The following is a 17017-nucleotide window of genomic DNA, read 5'->3' on the forward strand; positions in this document are numbered from 1 at the left end:
TATATAGAATGTGACTTATATTAACACACATTAAATATTTATCATTCACCATACTGTAAACATACATACATACAGACAAACATAAATACACCACATTATAAGTTATTTCTGTATACATATAATTCTAGATGTGAAATACATATACAAGATATATAGTGTGTGAGCTATTTTGTGACATCATACTGTACTTTGTTGTGTGACGGCTGTACAATCGCAGTGTCTCTTCATCACAGCATGAAGAATGGAAATCCACCACCTGTAGTCTTTTCTCATTACTTTTGTAATGTACTCCTGTATTACATTTGTGATGGATTCTGTTATGTGCAGTCTTTTCAATGAACGGATATTTTATTCACTATACATTGTAAAAACAACGCTATTCACCAGATACACCTAATATTCACTGCTTACAAGTATATACAGTGGAACCATGGATTGCGAGTAATTTGGTTTGCGAGTGTTTTGCAAGATGAGGGTGATGTTAAATAGGTTGTCAAACAAGCAAGGCCTATATATACGAGTACTGTAGTACGTATGTCCTTTGTTTGACGCTCATCACATGATCACAGCTGAGACAATGGTTCTTCTCTCTCTCACGCACTGTGCGATTGTGGGGAATTATGGGTAATCCCATTCTAGTGCGCCAACATCCGTGTGCGAATGTACATGCTTACTATAACACTGACCACATGTGTGTGCGTGCATGTAAAGCATGTTTTTTTTATTTTGTTTTCAAGTGTAGTGACTGTTGTTTAGTAACTGTACTGCAACAATGACCTGCATGAAGCTAAAAAGGTAAAAAGGCTGTCACAGTGCGGGTGATGATTCAGTTTGACAATGCACCATCACATTTCCGTGGAATCCTCAAAAATGAGGCACGCTTATGGAAGGCATTATGCTCGCAATCCAAGGTTTAACTGTAATACTTAAGACTTTGGAATCACAACCCAGTGACCTGGATGGTTAAATCTTTAAATCATTTGAACACGTCATTTTGTAGACTTCACTTGGTAATTTTTACGTCCTCATATTTAACGACCTTGCCGTGCCTGGTAACTATTTGTTTAATCTCCATTTGTCCAGTTTCATCATCGTAACTACGATGAATGACCGTCCCATCTTGTGGTAACGGACAAGGGATGGTGATCTGCGGGAACTGATTGACTAATACCTTTGTGTTAACAGGAGCTAAAGCTTGAGGCCGTGGAGAGGGGCTGCGGTTGCGTTCAACAGGTATATCCTGGTGTTTCGCTTCTGCCGGAAAAGGAGTCGGTGGGCGCCATTTTTGGTTCACACCCAATTCAGCACCCCCTGTTCCCCAGGGACGGGCTTGTGCACCCAAACCAAGATGCGTTCTTCCTGCTCCAAGCCCGTGATTTGCCCCTTGATTTGCCCCAATTTTCCGGATCTCTCCAATAACTCCCAACATTGTGGCTCTCTCTGGCGCATTTATCACCACCATCCTGGAAATGACGCTACAGTAAGGATTGTCCTTCAGACACTCTTTAATCTTAAAGGGAGTCACGGCACGTGTTGGAAGTCTGACTCTTGCACAGAGTTCAGCAATGATTTTGCCCATGGCCCACACGTCTGAACGTTTGTCCCGAACGTTTCCTAGGAGGATCTCAGGAGCAGCATAGGCCTCATTGCCCAAGTTTACTGCAGAGCTTAAGCCATTTTTGAAGAATTTCGCCAGACCCATGTCGATGATCACAGGGCGATGAGATCCGTGCTCAATCTAATGGAATGAAAATAAAAAAATATATATAATTAAAATTGGTTTGGGTTATACACTCACTCATTCATTCCCTATAGTGCTTGTTCTATATGGGGTCTAGGAGCCTTGGACCCTATACCAGGGGACTGAGGGCACAAGGCAATGTACACTCTGGCCAATCCATAATAGGGGACAAACACACACAGTCACTCGCACACTATGGGAAATGTGGAAATGTTAATCATTAAAATCTGTCTTTCTTCAGGCAAGGACAAGGAAATCAGTGCACCCAGAAGAAACAAGAATGGGAAGTGGGGAACATGCAAACTCCAAGCACACAGATTCCCAAGGTGGGAGTTGAACCCCTGACCCTGCAGGCCACAGCTCTAACCTCTATGTACAGTAAATTCTTATACATTGGTCATTAAGACACTCAGTAGAGCTGCTTAATTATTATTATTCTTGAAGCCTACTTAAGCACTCACCATGATATTGTCTGGTTTAAGATCCTGGTGGACGATGTCTTTGCCGTGCAGAAAGGTTAAGCCTTCACACATGCCAGTGTTGATGGTGGCCTTCACTGATGGAATCAGCTGTAAAGAAAACATTCAGTAACCGTTTAACCGTACGTTTCATCATTCACTTTCTGGAATCTCATTTCATTTTACACATACCTGTATTTTAGATCTCTGTACGTTAAATATGGCCGTCTCGAGATCCTCTCCGAAGACGAACTCTAGAGGAATGTGCCACTTCCCGTCTTCCAGCCATGGCTTCCCGAGGAGCTTCACAACATTGTTGTGGTGTGCTTTCCTGCAGTTTGAAGAACAAGAAAGAAGAAGTGTTTTGCAAATTATCTAAATATTTGTAACAAAATTGGTGTGTGAGGTATTATAATTTTACACACTCATAAACAAGGCACTCTCTGGAAAGCTGTTCCTTGGTGATCATGTCCAGGGGCACTTTCTTCATCGCGGCCCAGGTGTCTCCGAACTTTTGCTTGTAGACTTTCCCAAAGCAGCCCTTTGCCAGGGTTTTTGTCGAAAAGTCCATCTAATATTCAGGAAATCACAGGAGAAAAGGTTATGAATAATGTCTTTAATTATTTCAGTATTTCGCAAATGACACGGATGTTATTTTTTTCTTTTAAGGTGTGTCACATATCTTGTTGTTTTAAAGAAATGAGTCAACAGAGAACTATTACAACAAGTATTCTGTAAAGCAAAGTTGTTGCTGTATTGGCCGAGTGTTGTTGTGGTTGCTTCAATGCATTACCAAGCAGAATGTGTTTTTTTGTCTGCAATAAAAGCTGTGAAGTTTGCACTGTGTGTGCATTTGGTTTGATGGAAGGTTCTGACTGCACTCCTGAATTATTTTCGGATGAGCATCATGTCGATAGGTTTCTAATTTTGCGGTTCCAGTTTTTCTTCACAAGTTTATTGGTTCCTACTGTAGATCCTTACGTTTAGGGTGGACCTAAATTGAAATCCCCTAACACAAAACCCCATTCTGTCCCAACTGTGACAGAAAACTGTTTCCAATACTGAACAACAGGTGAGGAGTTTGAATCTGTCCAGGCTCGTGCTGATTATGCAGTTCTGACTGATGATGAGTACAAGCCTTCCCCCTAGGCAAGTATAAACAAATTAAATCAGAATAAGATGTCGAGTCACCTCCATGGCACTACTGGAATTTCCAGCTTTGGTTTGGGAGGTGGTTGCGAAGTCAAAGAAAGTGGAGACAAATCATTACGACATCCAGAAAGTGTGTGTCTGTGGTGGGGGTGCGGGGTTAAGTGCCAACAATTGAACACAATCTTGTTTTTACATTTATTGTTAATTCCAACTTTTCTACTGGTTCAAACATGTGGCTTGGAGTGAGGTCAGGACTATGTGGGAGGGTTGGCAATAACTCTGAACCGAGTTCCTGTAATGTGCAAGTGGTGTTGATGAACGATTAGATATAGAGTTCCCACAGACAGATACGTCTTTAGTTCATATTGGTGACAAGTTATCCATTGGTTTTAAAGGCGTTCCACTCGCCAAGCCACCGCAGCAAAGATTGTCCTTCACGGATGTATGGCCTTATTTAAACGTTTGCACCATCTCATGGTTTTACTGCAGCTAAGAGTCTCATCACCATACTACGCTTGAAGTCTTTAGTCACTCCTTCACCAGAAATGTCATCATAAGTCCTAGTTTCGATTTGAACACCACGTATAATATTGTAGTACACAGTACAGGCTTTAAACCTTAACGTTGCTTGGACAAAATGTAAAAGCTAAATCTTTTAAACATTTTGCCTAACTACAACCTGTTATACTGACAGTACAGTACACTAGCTGCTTACAAGTCTGACAACGATGGTTACCTGAATATTATTATTTGATCATGAACATTACATTGAATTAAAGTCTTCATGAAACCTTTTTTTGAAAAAGATAAATCAGCATTTAGCTGATTTAATTTATTTACTACCAAGATAGCAAAAGAATCACTCTTATAAAGATTTCTTCTCTATTACAAAATAATTTACAAACAATTCACAAACTAAACCATCATGAAATAAACGCATATATCATTTGCACGGCTTAAAGTTTTACTACAATATACTAACAGTATCACATGTAAATATTATTAAGGCAGATCAAACAGAAACTTACATACATGGATAGGCTGTAATGAAATGTATCTAAGATTAGTATATATATATATATATATATATATATATATATATATATATATATATATATATATATAAGTATGTAAGACACGTCACATGGAAAGGTACACATACTGTACATACCTTACTGTATGTAGTGCAGTACTGCTCTATGAGGAAGTTTCTTAAGACTGAAACCTTTCTACCTCTTAAGCATGACTCTGTTTGTGTGTGTAGGTGTGTGAGTGTGTGGGTGGGGGATGTCACTGGTGTCATTGTTCTTTCCACACCCTCATTCTAAAAACTCCAAACTTTCTTGAGGGGCATGAGCCATATTACTTCCTGAAAAAACAAAATTTCCCTAAAGAACAGAATATTGTTGTTGATGTTTTTTATTTTATTATTATTTTTTTTTAAAAGGCTGTTTTTAGTTCTTTTCCTTCCTCGATTGGCTGACCAATAGGCAGCATGAAATAATTACTAAGTAAGACTTTTAGTGGGAATTTGCTGTATATACTAACTTCCTGGGTAAATCAAAGGAGACAAGGCTAACAGGTATTTAGGTTTCAGTTTGTTTAAAGTGGTTAACTTGAAGGAACCAAATAAAAAAATAATAATTATATTTTAATTTCCCCGACTTAGCGATATGGAGTCTCCTGGTTCCAATTAATGAATAAAAATTCATAGAATAATTTGCTCAAACATAAAATGAACAGTGTGGTTAGTGGTTAGCTTAGTGGTTAGCACTGTCAAGGGTTCTCTGGGTTGATGTTTCTCAGGGTCTGCGCGCATGGAGTTTGCATGTTCTCTCTGTGCTTGGTGGATTTCTTCCAGATGTTTTGGTTTCCACCCAAAGTCCAAAGACTAGTATCCCAAATTGCCCATGGTTTATGCATGAGCATGTGAGTGTGTGTATATCTGTGTGTGTCCAGTGATGGACTGGCACCCCATCCAGGATATACCTCGCCTCAAAGTCTCGTGGGACAGGCTCCAAGCCCCCTGCAGCCCTGCATACCATATACCAATATCAAATGTTGCTTATTTTATTATTATTATTATTTTTTTTTTTTTTTTAACATTAACTGTCTGTTTAAACCCTTACATTTGATTAGAAGCTTAGAACCAAACACGACCTAAAGAGTATTACTGTGACTTCAGCCACTGGATGCCAGTGTTGCTCTGCAGCTCAAACCACAGACGGGGTGAAATGAGGGCCAGGGCCATAAATTCAACATGAAAACTTTACTACCTGCCAAGAATACAATGCCATTAAACTATAATGACATCCGCCCTTAAAGATGAAAAGGTGCGTTTCAGGACACGACAGAAGGTGTGACGGGGCGTCAACGTCACAGTGCTGCTGGATATATTTCAGCGTAATATCCTCGCTGTGTAAACTATGCTTTCATTCCTTTCTTACAAAGAAGTGGTAATAGGTAATGATGAACTTCCTGCCGCACAAAGTCACTCCGTGTTCCGGTCATCAACATGTCGACGGTGAAGGATGTAAAGGATGAGTCAAACGTTTGTTAACACAGGTGGGAATTTCTCAAGCTCTGTGCAGCAGAAGATCTAAATAGTCAAACAGAAGCTGGATTTGCTTAAAAGTTCTTTGGATTTAAGTATTTTAAAAATTTTTGCCAAAGGGTAGCTCAGTGGTTAAGGCATTGGACTACAGTTCGGAAGATCCCAGGTTCAAACCCCACAACCACCAAGTTGCCACTGTTGGGCCCTTGAGCAAGGCCCTTAACCCCCAACTGCTCAGATGTATAGTGAGATAAAAATGTAAGTCGCTCTGGATAAGAGCGTCTGCCAAAAATGCCTAAATGTAAATGTAAGACCACACAGAATGGGTCAGAAAACACAAAGCATTTAGTCCTGAAGCCAGAAACAGCTAGTTGATGAGACAGCCTGACAGGCTGCAGTAACTCAGATAACCCCTCTTTACAAACATGATTATAAGCTTCAACAGGAGAAGGATACATCAGGATCGAGTCCTGCTAGCAAAAATAACGGGATCCTAAGGGCAAGAGTGGACACAGGCTGACCAAAAATACAACTATTCAAAGATTAAAAAAGACCAGATGTATCCTGTCCAGTTGTGTGTGAACACAACAGTGTTCAAGTCAAACTGGGAATGGAGCCGTACAAGCGATTTACAGTAAGAATCAAGCACAGTATGGTGATGAGACTCTTAGCTGCAGTAAAACATTTGAATGGTAAATGACGATCCTGGCTAAGGTGGCTGCAGTCGTTCTATCTTGCTATCTGTATAAATTAAACACACAATTGTTATTGACGCATCCCCTGTACAGTCCTGACCTCACTCCAAGCCATTCCCACATGTTTGGGCCATTAAAGGAGTTCCTGGGAGGCCAGCGTTTTAGATGTGAAGCAGGCAGTCCGATCGTGACTTCGGCGTACTGAGAAAACTTGATGGTATCTAAAAGCTAGTGAAACGCTGGGATAAGTGCATTAGTGTAGCAGAGGATTATAGAGAGAAATAAAGGGAGTTTTTACTCTCAGAACTGTGTTCTGTTATTCTGTACAAAAAGTCCCGGTTTGACTTGAACTACCCTTTACAATAAAACACATCTATTACTGGGAGTCTGGAGCCTGGAAAATAAATATGAGCTACATCCGGATTCAGGTAATCGAATAGGTTTACTTGTGATTAATCACCACTCCAGTCATCTTTAAAAAAAATAAATAAATAAAAACAGATGCATTTTTACATTGCTTACTCAAGCAGGGATATGATATATTTTGCAGCACATACTGTACAGTAAATGCAGATGAGGAGGATGCTTCCATTTTTACACTTTGGGCAAAAGTTGTTTTTAAACCCATGATTGGAATTTTCTTAAATTCAGAGCAAGATATGAAAATCAACCTTTAGAAGAAAAATCCCAGCTGTCAGGCATGTTTAGGGACACGGATTTATTTAAATTCTGTATTTTGCATTTTATCCTGATTAAATACTTTTGATCCAAAGTGTCACACTAACATAAAAAACATCTTTAATTCTGTCATGTCAAAATCTATTTAAAAAATATATAATAAAATAAAAAACCTGCTTTGATATTAGCGCCCTGACATTTAACTTATGCAAAAAACTTTGTTTAAACAGTTATCACTTCCTCCACCTTCTTCATGCGTGACATCATTTACGCAATTGCTTCATATAAATCAGATACAAGACGAGCACTGTGTGCGATCTGTTAGCCTCCATAAGCTAATTAGAGCTGAGTAAATCCAGGCTTTACTGTATTTCAGCAATATTGGAGATTTCATTTGTTAGACAGTTGATCTCATTAAATTCAATCCCTACGCAGTCATTTTGCTCGTGTCTGAGAGTCTAAAGGCCGCAATGAGTGCTCAAGCCTATTTTATTTTTATTTATTTATTTTTTGGTCATAACTGTTATTTATTTTATTTTTTTATGTTGTGTTCATTAATTTTCATGAAGAGATGTCAAAGCCAGAGCATGCTGGGAATAAAGGATTTTAATTAAACCCGCCCCTCACTAATCTACAAAAATAACCTTTTAATTTATCAAATTGCTGCATGATTCAAGGCCAGAGAGGGATTTCTGAGGAACAAGAGACACACGCAGTTGTCTGGGTGTTTCGGGTCAGACTACAGAAAGCACACTGATTTCATTTTTTCATTTATTAATAGAATAAGTAGCGAAGCATGTTGTCTATTTTTTTTAGGCCATACAGTAGGTTCAAGATCAGCATACAAAACATACAAGGTTTTGAGCTTGTAAAATCTGCATATCGAACAAAGGAACAAAAGAAAAAAAAACGTACGGTATAAAGATTTAAAAACTATATATATATATATATATATATATATATATATATATATATATATAGGCCTATATATATATATATATATATATATATATATATATAATTAAAATTTATATAAGACTAAATAAAATACCATATTATATGCTGTACAAATTTTGTTATATATGTTTATCTTGTCTGCATAATTATGTACAAAATTATTCAGTATTTCCATATATAACTTAAAAATGAATAAATAATAATATTACGGAAGAACACATGCATGGCTGTAGAGAAAAAATATATATATAGTACAAGACAGACCAGTTTTCAGATAGACACAAAAAACCTAATGAACTTGCATTAAGATAGAAATGAGCGAGTGTGACAAAGTTACCAGAAGAACTAATATTCTCCAGCAAGCTCAGTAAAACCTAACAGCTGTTTTACCTATAGTACTGTGCAAAAGTCTTGGGCACATACAAAAGCAAAAGATGCTTTTAATAACATTTCTGCATTAAAAAAAACTTTTATAAAGAGCAATAAAGAGTAATAAAAATAAACAGTCAATATTTGGAGTAAAAACATATTGCTTAAAATCAGGAGTTTTAGATTTGTGCAGTTGTATAAGAAAACAGCTGTTAGGTTTTAATGAGCATGCTGGAGAATATGAATTCTTTTGGTAAGTTTGTCACAAATGTATTTTACTTAAAGGTTAAGTGCAAGCAAATTTTTTAAAATTTTTTACTTTATATTTTGTATGTATTTATAATTTTGGGCTGTGGAACAAATAATTTAAGTTTCCGTTATTACTTATGGGAAAATCCACTTTTATTTATTAGTGTTTTAAAATGCGCCCCCCCCCTTATGGAATGAATTATGCTCATAATCCAAGGTTCCACTATATATATATATATATATATATATATATATATATATATATATATATATATATATATATATATATATATATATATAAACAATTAATATACACAGTATATATAACAATTTATTAAATATTATTAAATTAATTATGATTCATAAATTATTTGTAATTACTTTTAAAATTATTAATTGATACATTTCTTATTTCTTTCTTTTTGTTTACTGTCAAGGTATGTACTGTAAATATGCTCAGCTATAAAAGCTGGTTGTTTTTAGTTTTATTTGTTTTTTAAATAGTGAAAGACTTCATGTTATTTCCTTGTCTCAGAATAGGAGGGGGCAGATTCACACACACACGCACACAGTAATATGTTTTTAAAGGGACTGAACATGAATACACACAGTGGGGGAAAGAATTAATATACGTGAAAAATAAAAAAAGCAATACCTGACATTGGCAAGGTTATGTCGATTAGATGAGCTCAATGTCGGCTTCAGTAAACTGCTCAGCACTTATGACACTCCTGGGATTTGAACACATAACCTTCTGGTCTGCCGGTGTTAATTTTGATTTACTGTTTGTTTTTCTCTATTTATAGGCCTTTCTTGAATTAAAAATAGATATTTTTAGAACAAAACTTTTACAAATAACACAAATATAGTGTGAAAACATGTCACCATGTTGGCACAATGTCTGCGTTTGCTACCAGGCGAGAAAGTCTCCTGGCTACGTGAGGCCTAATTAGTAAAACTGTAATTAGTCGTAATATGATAGGAATGTTTCTGCCAAAGTGTTTGATATTAAAATCATAGGATCTCCAAAAAAAAAAAAAAAAGTTGTTTAAAAATAAAATTAGGATGGATATGTATATCTTAATCCGTATAAAAGCCCCTGACTGTGCTCTCATGGAAACACTACTTCACTGTATTTGCTCCACATTTCTTGGCGTTCCTTGACGCAGCAGTTGATCAGCAGAGATCTCAGACATCTGTTCTTTTTTATCACTAATTAGCACTCAGCCCTGTTCTCTTATCCCGCTTTAATTCAAGTGTCTTTTGAGCTCCTCGGCTGCATGCTGTAATGACACTTACAGACTCTCTTCAAAAAGAAGGACAGACTTAAAATCATTAAACAAAAAAAGTCTAAAGTCTTCCTGGGTTGTGATTTTCCACCCAAAGTGAATAGCACTTGCAGAGCAGAATGAACAGCATGCTCAGGAAGGGATTGTAGTGGTGCAATGTGGGCTGAACGGAGATGAGTCAGTCTGTGTATTATGCAGGCATGCAAGCGTGTTTAATAATAGGTTGTCATGATGTTATAGGAAAATAATCAACAACAGATTGGCGTGACCACATTAGCACTTAACAGCACTTCCCCGTGGTTTATTTCTCTTACTCCACTGCTCTACCGCCAGCCATTTCCTTACACGTCTGACGATTTTCCTTTAAAGATAATATGATGCGAAACAAACGTCTCCACCGTAGACGCGTTTATACCATAGATGCGCGTTTAAATGTCACAAGCAGTTTTTAATATGTATGACATCATAGTGCATAAGCTTGAAGCTGTGTCACCTGGCTTACCTTAAGAAGCGTGAAGTCAAATCACGCCCACAAATTATCCATGCTCAATCGAGGGAGCCGTGACCTCTATTAACCTCGTAATGGGCTACGGACACGGCAGACTCGCTTTTATTTTCTCCCCCAAGCCTGATGTAAGAGGTTACACCATCTGATACATTTTATACCAGAATGGTTAAAACCTCACTAGTTTCTTCTAAGTGTGAAAAATACCGTAACATTACATACAAACCTTGCCGTAATTGTTTCGCCACAGCCGTGATTCTTATGACACGATGGCAATTGCGTCATGAGCAAGGGCTGCTGGAAACATTTCGAGCACGCCTGTTTGACTTTGACTTTTCCGCTGTTGCATCTCCCCTCTGAGTCATCCACACAGAGCCGTGCAGCGAGGCCTGCGCTCACGCCTGGATGACAAACACACTAGATAAAACCTCGAAAAAAATAATTACCCTATATTCCAATCCTGAAAGCTTTTATTGTCAGAATGATGTTGCTGCATTTTAGCATGTGGTTGGTAAAGTAGGAATATCTTTCAAACAGCGTCATGTTTGTCATCACTTTTAGTTACAGTATTAATGCCATTAGAGTACTGGTTGGGCAAAAAGTCTACTACTACTACTAACTACATTAATTTCAAATGATGAAAAATTTGCTTAAGATTTAGGGTAGAAAAATATGAACAATACCGTGATCCACAAGGTTCAATGTTAAGACCTGTTTTATTCTTTATCTTTATATTCTTATGATTCTGAAAATCTTTCATAAAGCCATAAAGGTCCCATATCATACTTCTTCTTTAACAATGAGATCTCCAAAAAGATTCTGGCATCTTCTGAAATTCCCTCTGTTTCATTTTTGTTTGAAATACGCTGCCTTAATGTCTGCAGCTTTAAAATGCAATTGAGTGCCTGCGACCTCTGCCAACACGGCCTCTGTGTGGAAGTGCTTTTTTCTAACCAATCACAACACAGGAACAGGACTTTCATGAAAACATTGGTGCAGAATGATGGAAACTGTCCCAACTTTTTTTTCCTTCCTCCCCGAGATGACATTAAAACAGGCAGGAAATTTGATTGTCAGGTTATGAACAAAAAACAAAGAAAAAGAAAAAAAAATTGCAGATTTATTTTTAAATACTTTGTCTGTGTATTCAATGTGTATACACATTTAAGACCCATGTAAATGTCCAATAATAATATTTCCATGTTTAATTTCTTTACTGTTATTTACAAGTCTCCTGTTTTCCATGGACTTCATGGAACCAACTATATCTCTACTGATTCATTAAAGAGAACACAGAACCTTGAGATGTCTATTCCTATGATCTTCACGATACCAAATTCTGCAAAGGCCAATGTGATGGAGCTTACAATATATACACCACATTTTGTTCCTGCTTACAGATGGCAGTAGGTATCAAAAACCACAAGAACAAGTTTTGAGGCTTACGCTATCAAGTGCAAATGATTGTTTTAATTTTTGTTTCGTCCTTTTCGCCACCGCTCATCCTGTCATTTGTTTGTGACACAAAACAAGCAATTGCACATAATAGTTAGTAAGGGGCAATATTGCTTTTTTTTTTTTACACTGCACACCACTAGTGTAGTAAAGTAGAAAGTACAGATATAAATGTAAAAGTCAAAAAGTAAAAATTTAATTAATTAAAAGCCAGAAAGTATCTACTAATAGAACTACTCAAGTGAAGTACAGATGTGTGGAATGTGTAACGATATAAATGCATTAGGCACCTTCCAACTCTGGTGTGCACCCGTTTCGTGTTATTCCCTGGTAAGCATGTCTACATGTCTTTTGTCATTTCTCCATCTTGGTCCAGGGGTAGCTCAGTGGTTAAAACATTGGACTACGGCTCGGAAGATCCCAGGTTCAAACCCCACAACCACCAAGTTGCCACTGTTGGGCCCTTGAGCAAGGCCCTTAACCCTCAACTGCTCAGATGTGTAAAGAGATAAAAAATGTAAGTCGCTCTGGATAAGAGCGTCTGCCAAATGTAAATGTACATCTTGTTATGAAATCTAATCATATCTTGGTGTCAGTCCAGTAGTAAGTAGGTAAATAAGTTTAAACCTTAGTTTTACTTGTTCCTGGTTAAGTTAATTGTTCCTGTTTAAGATCTTTGCCTGTTTCACCTTTTATGAATAAAATCCTTGCTGAGTCGACACATTTGATTCATGCCATAGCTGCATTATATTATATGTGATAGGTAACAATATCTGAAATCTTAAATATATGTAACATGTAAGGTTTATAAGCTATATTTGACTGTCGGTTTAAATCTGTTGAAACCGGTGAGTGTATGTGTGTGTGTGTGTGTGTGTGTGTGTTTGTGTGTGTGTGTGTGTGTGTGCCCTGTATTGGAGGGGCACTTCATCCAAGGTGTTCCCTGCCTTGTGCCCCAAGTTCCAGACACTGCATGACCCTTTAACCCATGAACCACAGGATAAAAAGCAAAGACGATGGATCGATGGAAACATCTTTAGTACATGTCTGGACCAAATGACAGTAATAAATTATATGTAATATGAACTTATACATGCAATTACTTTCTAGAAAGAAAGGCAATGTAAGTTATAACTGGTAGGGATGGGAATAACCAGGGTCCACATGATACAGTATATTATCATAATACCTAAACAGACACCTCTTTTTTTATTGTAATACTGTAAAATTGATACAATTTAAAAATCTTGATTCAATATACATTTTTTAATGTTTTAAATTTAGTTACAATTCCAGGCAAACTTGGCTAATAATTTGCTCCTGCGACACAGGATGTTTTATTACTGTATGTGCCAATGTGTGAATAGCTTAGACTGTGCCACCTGTAAGATCATAGAGGAACTGCAACCGCCACAAATGCAAAAGCAAACTATAGTCTGGTGGCACAGTGATTTAGTGGTCAACACTGTTGGCTTGCACCTCCCGGTCCTGGTTTCGATTCCCGCCTCGCTTGGTGGGTTTCCTCCAGGTACTCTGGTTTCCTCCCACAGTCCAAAGCCATGCAGATTCGGCTAATTGTCATGTTCGTGTATATGTGTGTTTGCCCTGCAATGGATTGACACCCCGTCAAATATCACTTTATAAACAGCTCATTGGGATGTTAAATGATGACGGTGTAATCGAATCTCACACCCGGAGCTGAAAAGTTCCTCTACGGCATGATAAACTTGATGTATTAATGTGTTATGCGTTTGTATGTTAGCTACAGTACTGTGTGCTCCATCATGCAGTGACACTGAGATGCTGATGAGATTATACTGCAGTCTTTGTTCACAGTAACTTTTATAGAGCTCTAATCGATGAAGCAGAACACATCAGAACGCTGGGCGGAAGATTAGAGGTGGATTAGAGCTGACAGGCCCGGTCTCTATGAATGAGTGTGTTTTGATGTGTGAGAGAGTAGAGCGTGGGGTTTTTGCTTTTTAAGTGGGTGGGTGTGTGGGTGGTGTGCAACGACTATGAAGCTGTGTGTGTGTGCGTGTGTGTGTGTGTGTGTGTGTGTGTGTGTTTGTGTGCTGGCTTTCTTAATTTGACATTGTAATAGTGGTGAACACTGTGTGACATGTTTGGAGATAGACTATGACAGATAGGTTACTGAATAGAGCAAACTGGGAAAAATTATTATTATTATTATTTAAACGTGTTATTTTTAAGTGTGTATTTTAGAAATATTGCTAAAGTGTTACTCAGCTGGTACTTAAGCAGGTACCAGTGGAACCGTTTAAAGAAATACCCTGACAATTTTCCATCGTTATGTTTCAATTTATAGTAGCATGTCATATTACTGCTATTTTCTAACTAGACCAGAGAGGGGAAATAAAATAAAAAAATCTATGCAAGTCTGTGAAAATCTTTTTTTTTCCCCCTGAGCTAATGCCTGAGCCAATACCAATGTGCATTTAGTATTTAGCCAGCTGTACATTAATTAATACGACCAGATACAGGATCTGCTACAGATGACAAATTGGTCCAAGTTTGGAGGGAAAAGAAGCTTTTAATTTTCACATATAATGTACTTCAAAGCAGAGTTGAATTATTTTCTTCGCACATCCACGCTTGGGGCGCACAATCAAAGCCATGCCATAATACAGCGCCCATGGAGCAGAGAGAATAAAAGGGCCTTGCTCGAGGGCCCAACATTGGCAGCTTGGCAGTACTGGGGCTTCTGCCATTACAGTATTATTCCCTGTTTGTAAACAATAAGCAATTTAAGTCAAAGCAGGATTTTGGATTGTGCAGAATAACCAAAAAATAGTTATGAGAGTAAAATCCCACTTTAATTGTTTTTTGTATAATCCCCTGCTACACTGATGCACTTATCTCATCATTTTACACTGGAGCCATGAGTGTACTTCATGCTCCTCATCTAAAACGCTGGCCTCCCAGAGCCTCCTTTAATGTCAGAAATGGTCTGGTTTGATCACCAAAGGTGTTCTGTTTTTGCAGGACCTCATACTTCCCACTGTACCATCTGCATATTACAGGAAATTACTGTATAACCACATCCCTGGACAGTTCTGACCTCGCTTCAAGCCATTTCCACATGTTTTGGCCGGTAGAGGAGATCCTGGGAGGCCAGTGTTTCAGGCATGTTCAATCATGGCTCTGATGTATGGAGAAAACTTTTTACAGACCCTTGATGGTATCCAAGCACTGGTGAAATACTGTGATAGGTGCATTAGTGTAGCAGTGGATTATATACAGAAATAAAGTTTTTTTTTTTAGTCAAACTGGGACTTGAACACAATATAGTGTACCAATGCAGACTTTTACATACAGTATGATATGACATCATATTTACATTAAAGGCTCTGCTACCATATTTTCTCCTTTGTTCAGTTAAGTTTTTTAAAGTACTTGTATTTGGCCTGTTTTGTTCCTCCATCATTACCTAAATCCACCCCTCATCTATCTCACATTTTTCAAAGCCTTAAACCTGCTAACCTGCCAATAGCCTAGCATCTGCCTTTATGCTGACATTTAACACACTCTCTCCTACGCCATGTCTTATTAAGACCTTATGAGTTTCTGACCTTAGGAAAGCGGATTAAATAAATCGGTGGGGTTTGCTGGAATGATATTGCAGCATCCGGTTTGATTGACAGACATATCTGATGAAAAAAGTGTCTTTGCTCTCTGTCGTCCTCAGTGAGCTTTTCATTCTTTGATGAAATAAACAGATTGAGGTGAAAATGACTAAGAATAAAAACCAGCAGTGGAAGATTCATAGCCATGCATTGCTTCATAAGATTCTATCATTTTGTGACTTTTTTTCATACCCATTGCACTCACGGAAATCTTTGCTGTATAATTTATAATCTATCTATTTTATGCTTTTTATTCTGGTCCGTTCCTCGCCTAGCGACAGGACGAGCTTTACTCTGATCTTGTCTCCATTAGCGCCACCGGAGCATGGAGTGAGGGTACGTCCTCCTGCTTAGAGCATAGAGAGAAGAGGAGGAAAAGGGGGTGGGTGAGAGAGGACGAGAAAAGCTGAGAGAGAAGCTGAGAGAGAGGGAGGGAAGCTGAGAGAGAGAGAGAGAGAGAGAGAGAGAGAGAGAGGGGATCGTGTCGCGTCAGTTAGCTGCAGTAGTCGGAGGACCGAGGAGGCAGCAGCATCCCTTCTTACATCCTCTTATCAATCATCTCCAAAGCACTGCTTTGAGTCTACCAAGAAAGAGTGGAGAGTGGGAAAGACAGAACTGGTAGTCAAGTGGAGCGCCGATACTCTGCATCCCTCCTTTAAGGGACCAAGGATAGTCTCTGTGATCTGGCAGGACCTCCTTCCTCGTTCTCTCTCACTTGGACCGGCTGGATTTTCTGGGACAAGAAGAGCGATGGGGTCGGGGGTCAGGGGAGGACGGACGACCCGCACGTCCTGCAGGTGGACGGGAGTGTACGTGTGCGTATGGAGACTTGTCTTAGTGTGCTGCAGAATCCAGACCGTTTCTGCCCAAACCTCGAGAGACAGCAAGTCGGTGTACTTCTGGGAAACAGGTATGGCTGCTTCCACACTGATAATTAGGGCAGTGGGGGATGATCTGGGGAAATGTGTGTGTGTGTGTGTGTGTGTGTGTGTGTGCACGTTTCAAGATCAGGATTCAGAACTGTGTTTATTTCTTTGCAATAATGCAATAACATTCATGATGAGTGAAACTCTAGAAACAGTGAAAGTGCTAAAGAAATTACTGTACATGCAGTGCATCTCTCCACAGAGAAACCTTTTGGGAATAATAAAGTACGCTATTATTCAAAGATCAAAAGGTTGTCTTTTGACTAAATTTTTTTTCGCAAACGTTCTTCAAACATCCATTTTTGGTTCAGGCATTTTTTTTGCGGATGCAGCCACAAAACT

The 17017-nt window shown here is 38.3% G+C and overlaps 2 protein-coding genes across 2 annotated transcripts in view; one reads left to right on the forward strand and one right to left on the reverse strand.

Moving 5' to 3' along the window:
* On the reverse strand, nt 1–4602 carry zmp:0000000881 (uncharacterized). Its single transcript, XM_053488111.1, has 5 exons — nt 4523–4602; nt 2625–2770; nt 2392–2530; nt 2203–2310; nt 1–1738 (listed from the first exon to the last, which is right to left on the reverse strand). Exons 2-5 carry the CDS (start codon nt 2768–2770, stop codon nt 1004–1006), a joined length of 1128 nt encoding a protein of 375 aa, XP_053344086.1. The 5' UTR covers nt 4523–4602; the 3' UTR covers nt 1–1003.
* Nucleotides 4603–16270: 11668 nt separating this feature from the next.
* The window catches only part of LOC128514418 (thrombospondin type-1 domain-containing protein 7A), a 158649-nt gene continuing 157902 nt past the window's right edge, over nt 16271–17017 (forward strand). The window contains exon 1 of the mRNA XM_053488266.1: nt 16271–16659. Coding sequence (XP_053344241.1) covers nt 16500–16659 — 160 coding nt within the window. The 5' untranslated portion in view covers nt 16271–16499. The remainder of the gene's footprint in view (nt 16660–17017) is intronic.

Source organism: Clarias gariepinus, chromosome 26 (genome assembly GCF_024256425.1).
Source record: "Clarias gariepinus isolate MV-2021 ecotype Netherlands chromosome 26, CGAR_prim_01v2, whole genome shotgun sequence".
NCBI lineage: Eukaryota > Metazoa > Chordata > Actinopteri > Siluriformes > Clariidae > Clarias > Clarias gariepinus.

Bases quoted from the DNA above. Each gene is read 5' to 3' on its own strand.
- zmp:0000000881 (XM_053488111.1), bottom strand. From the start codon at position 2,770: ATGGACTTTTCGACAAAAACCCTGGCAAAGGGCTGCTTTGGGAAAGTC. The intron at 2,531-2,624 runs GTGTGTAAAATT...TTCAAACTGCAG, and splicing joins AGAGAGTGCCTTGTTTATGA to GAAAGCACACCACAACAATG. The intron at 1,739-2,202 runs GTGAGTGCTTAA...TCATTCCATTAG, and splicing joins TTAAACCAGACAATATCATG to ATTGAGCACGGATCTCATCG.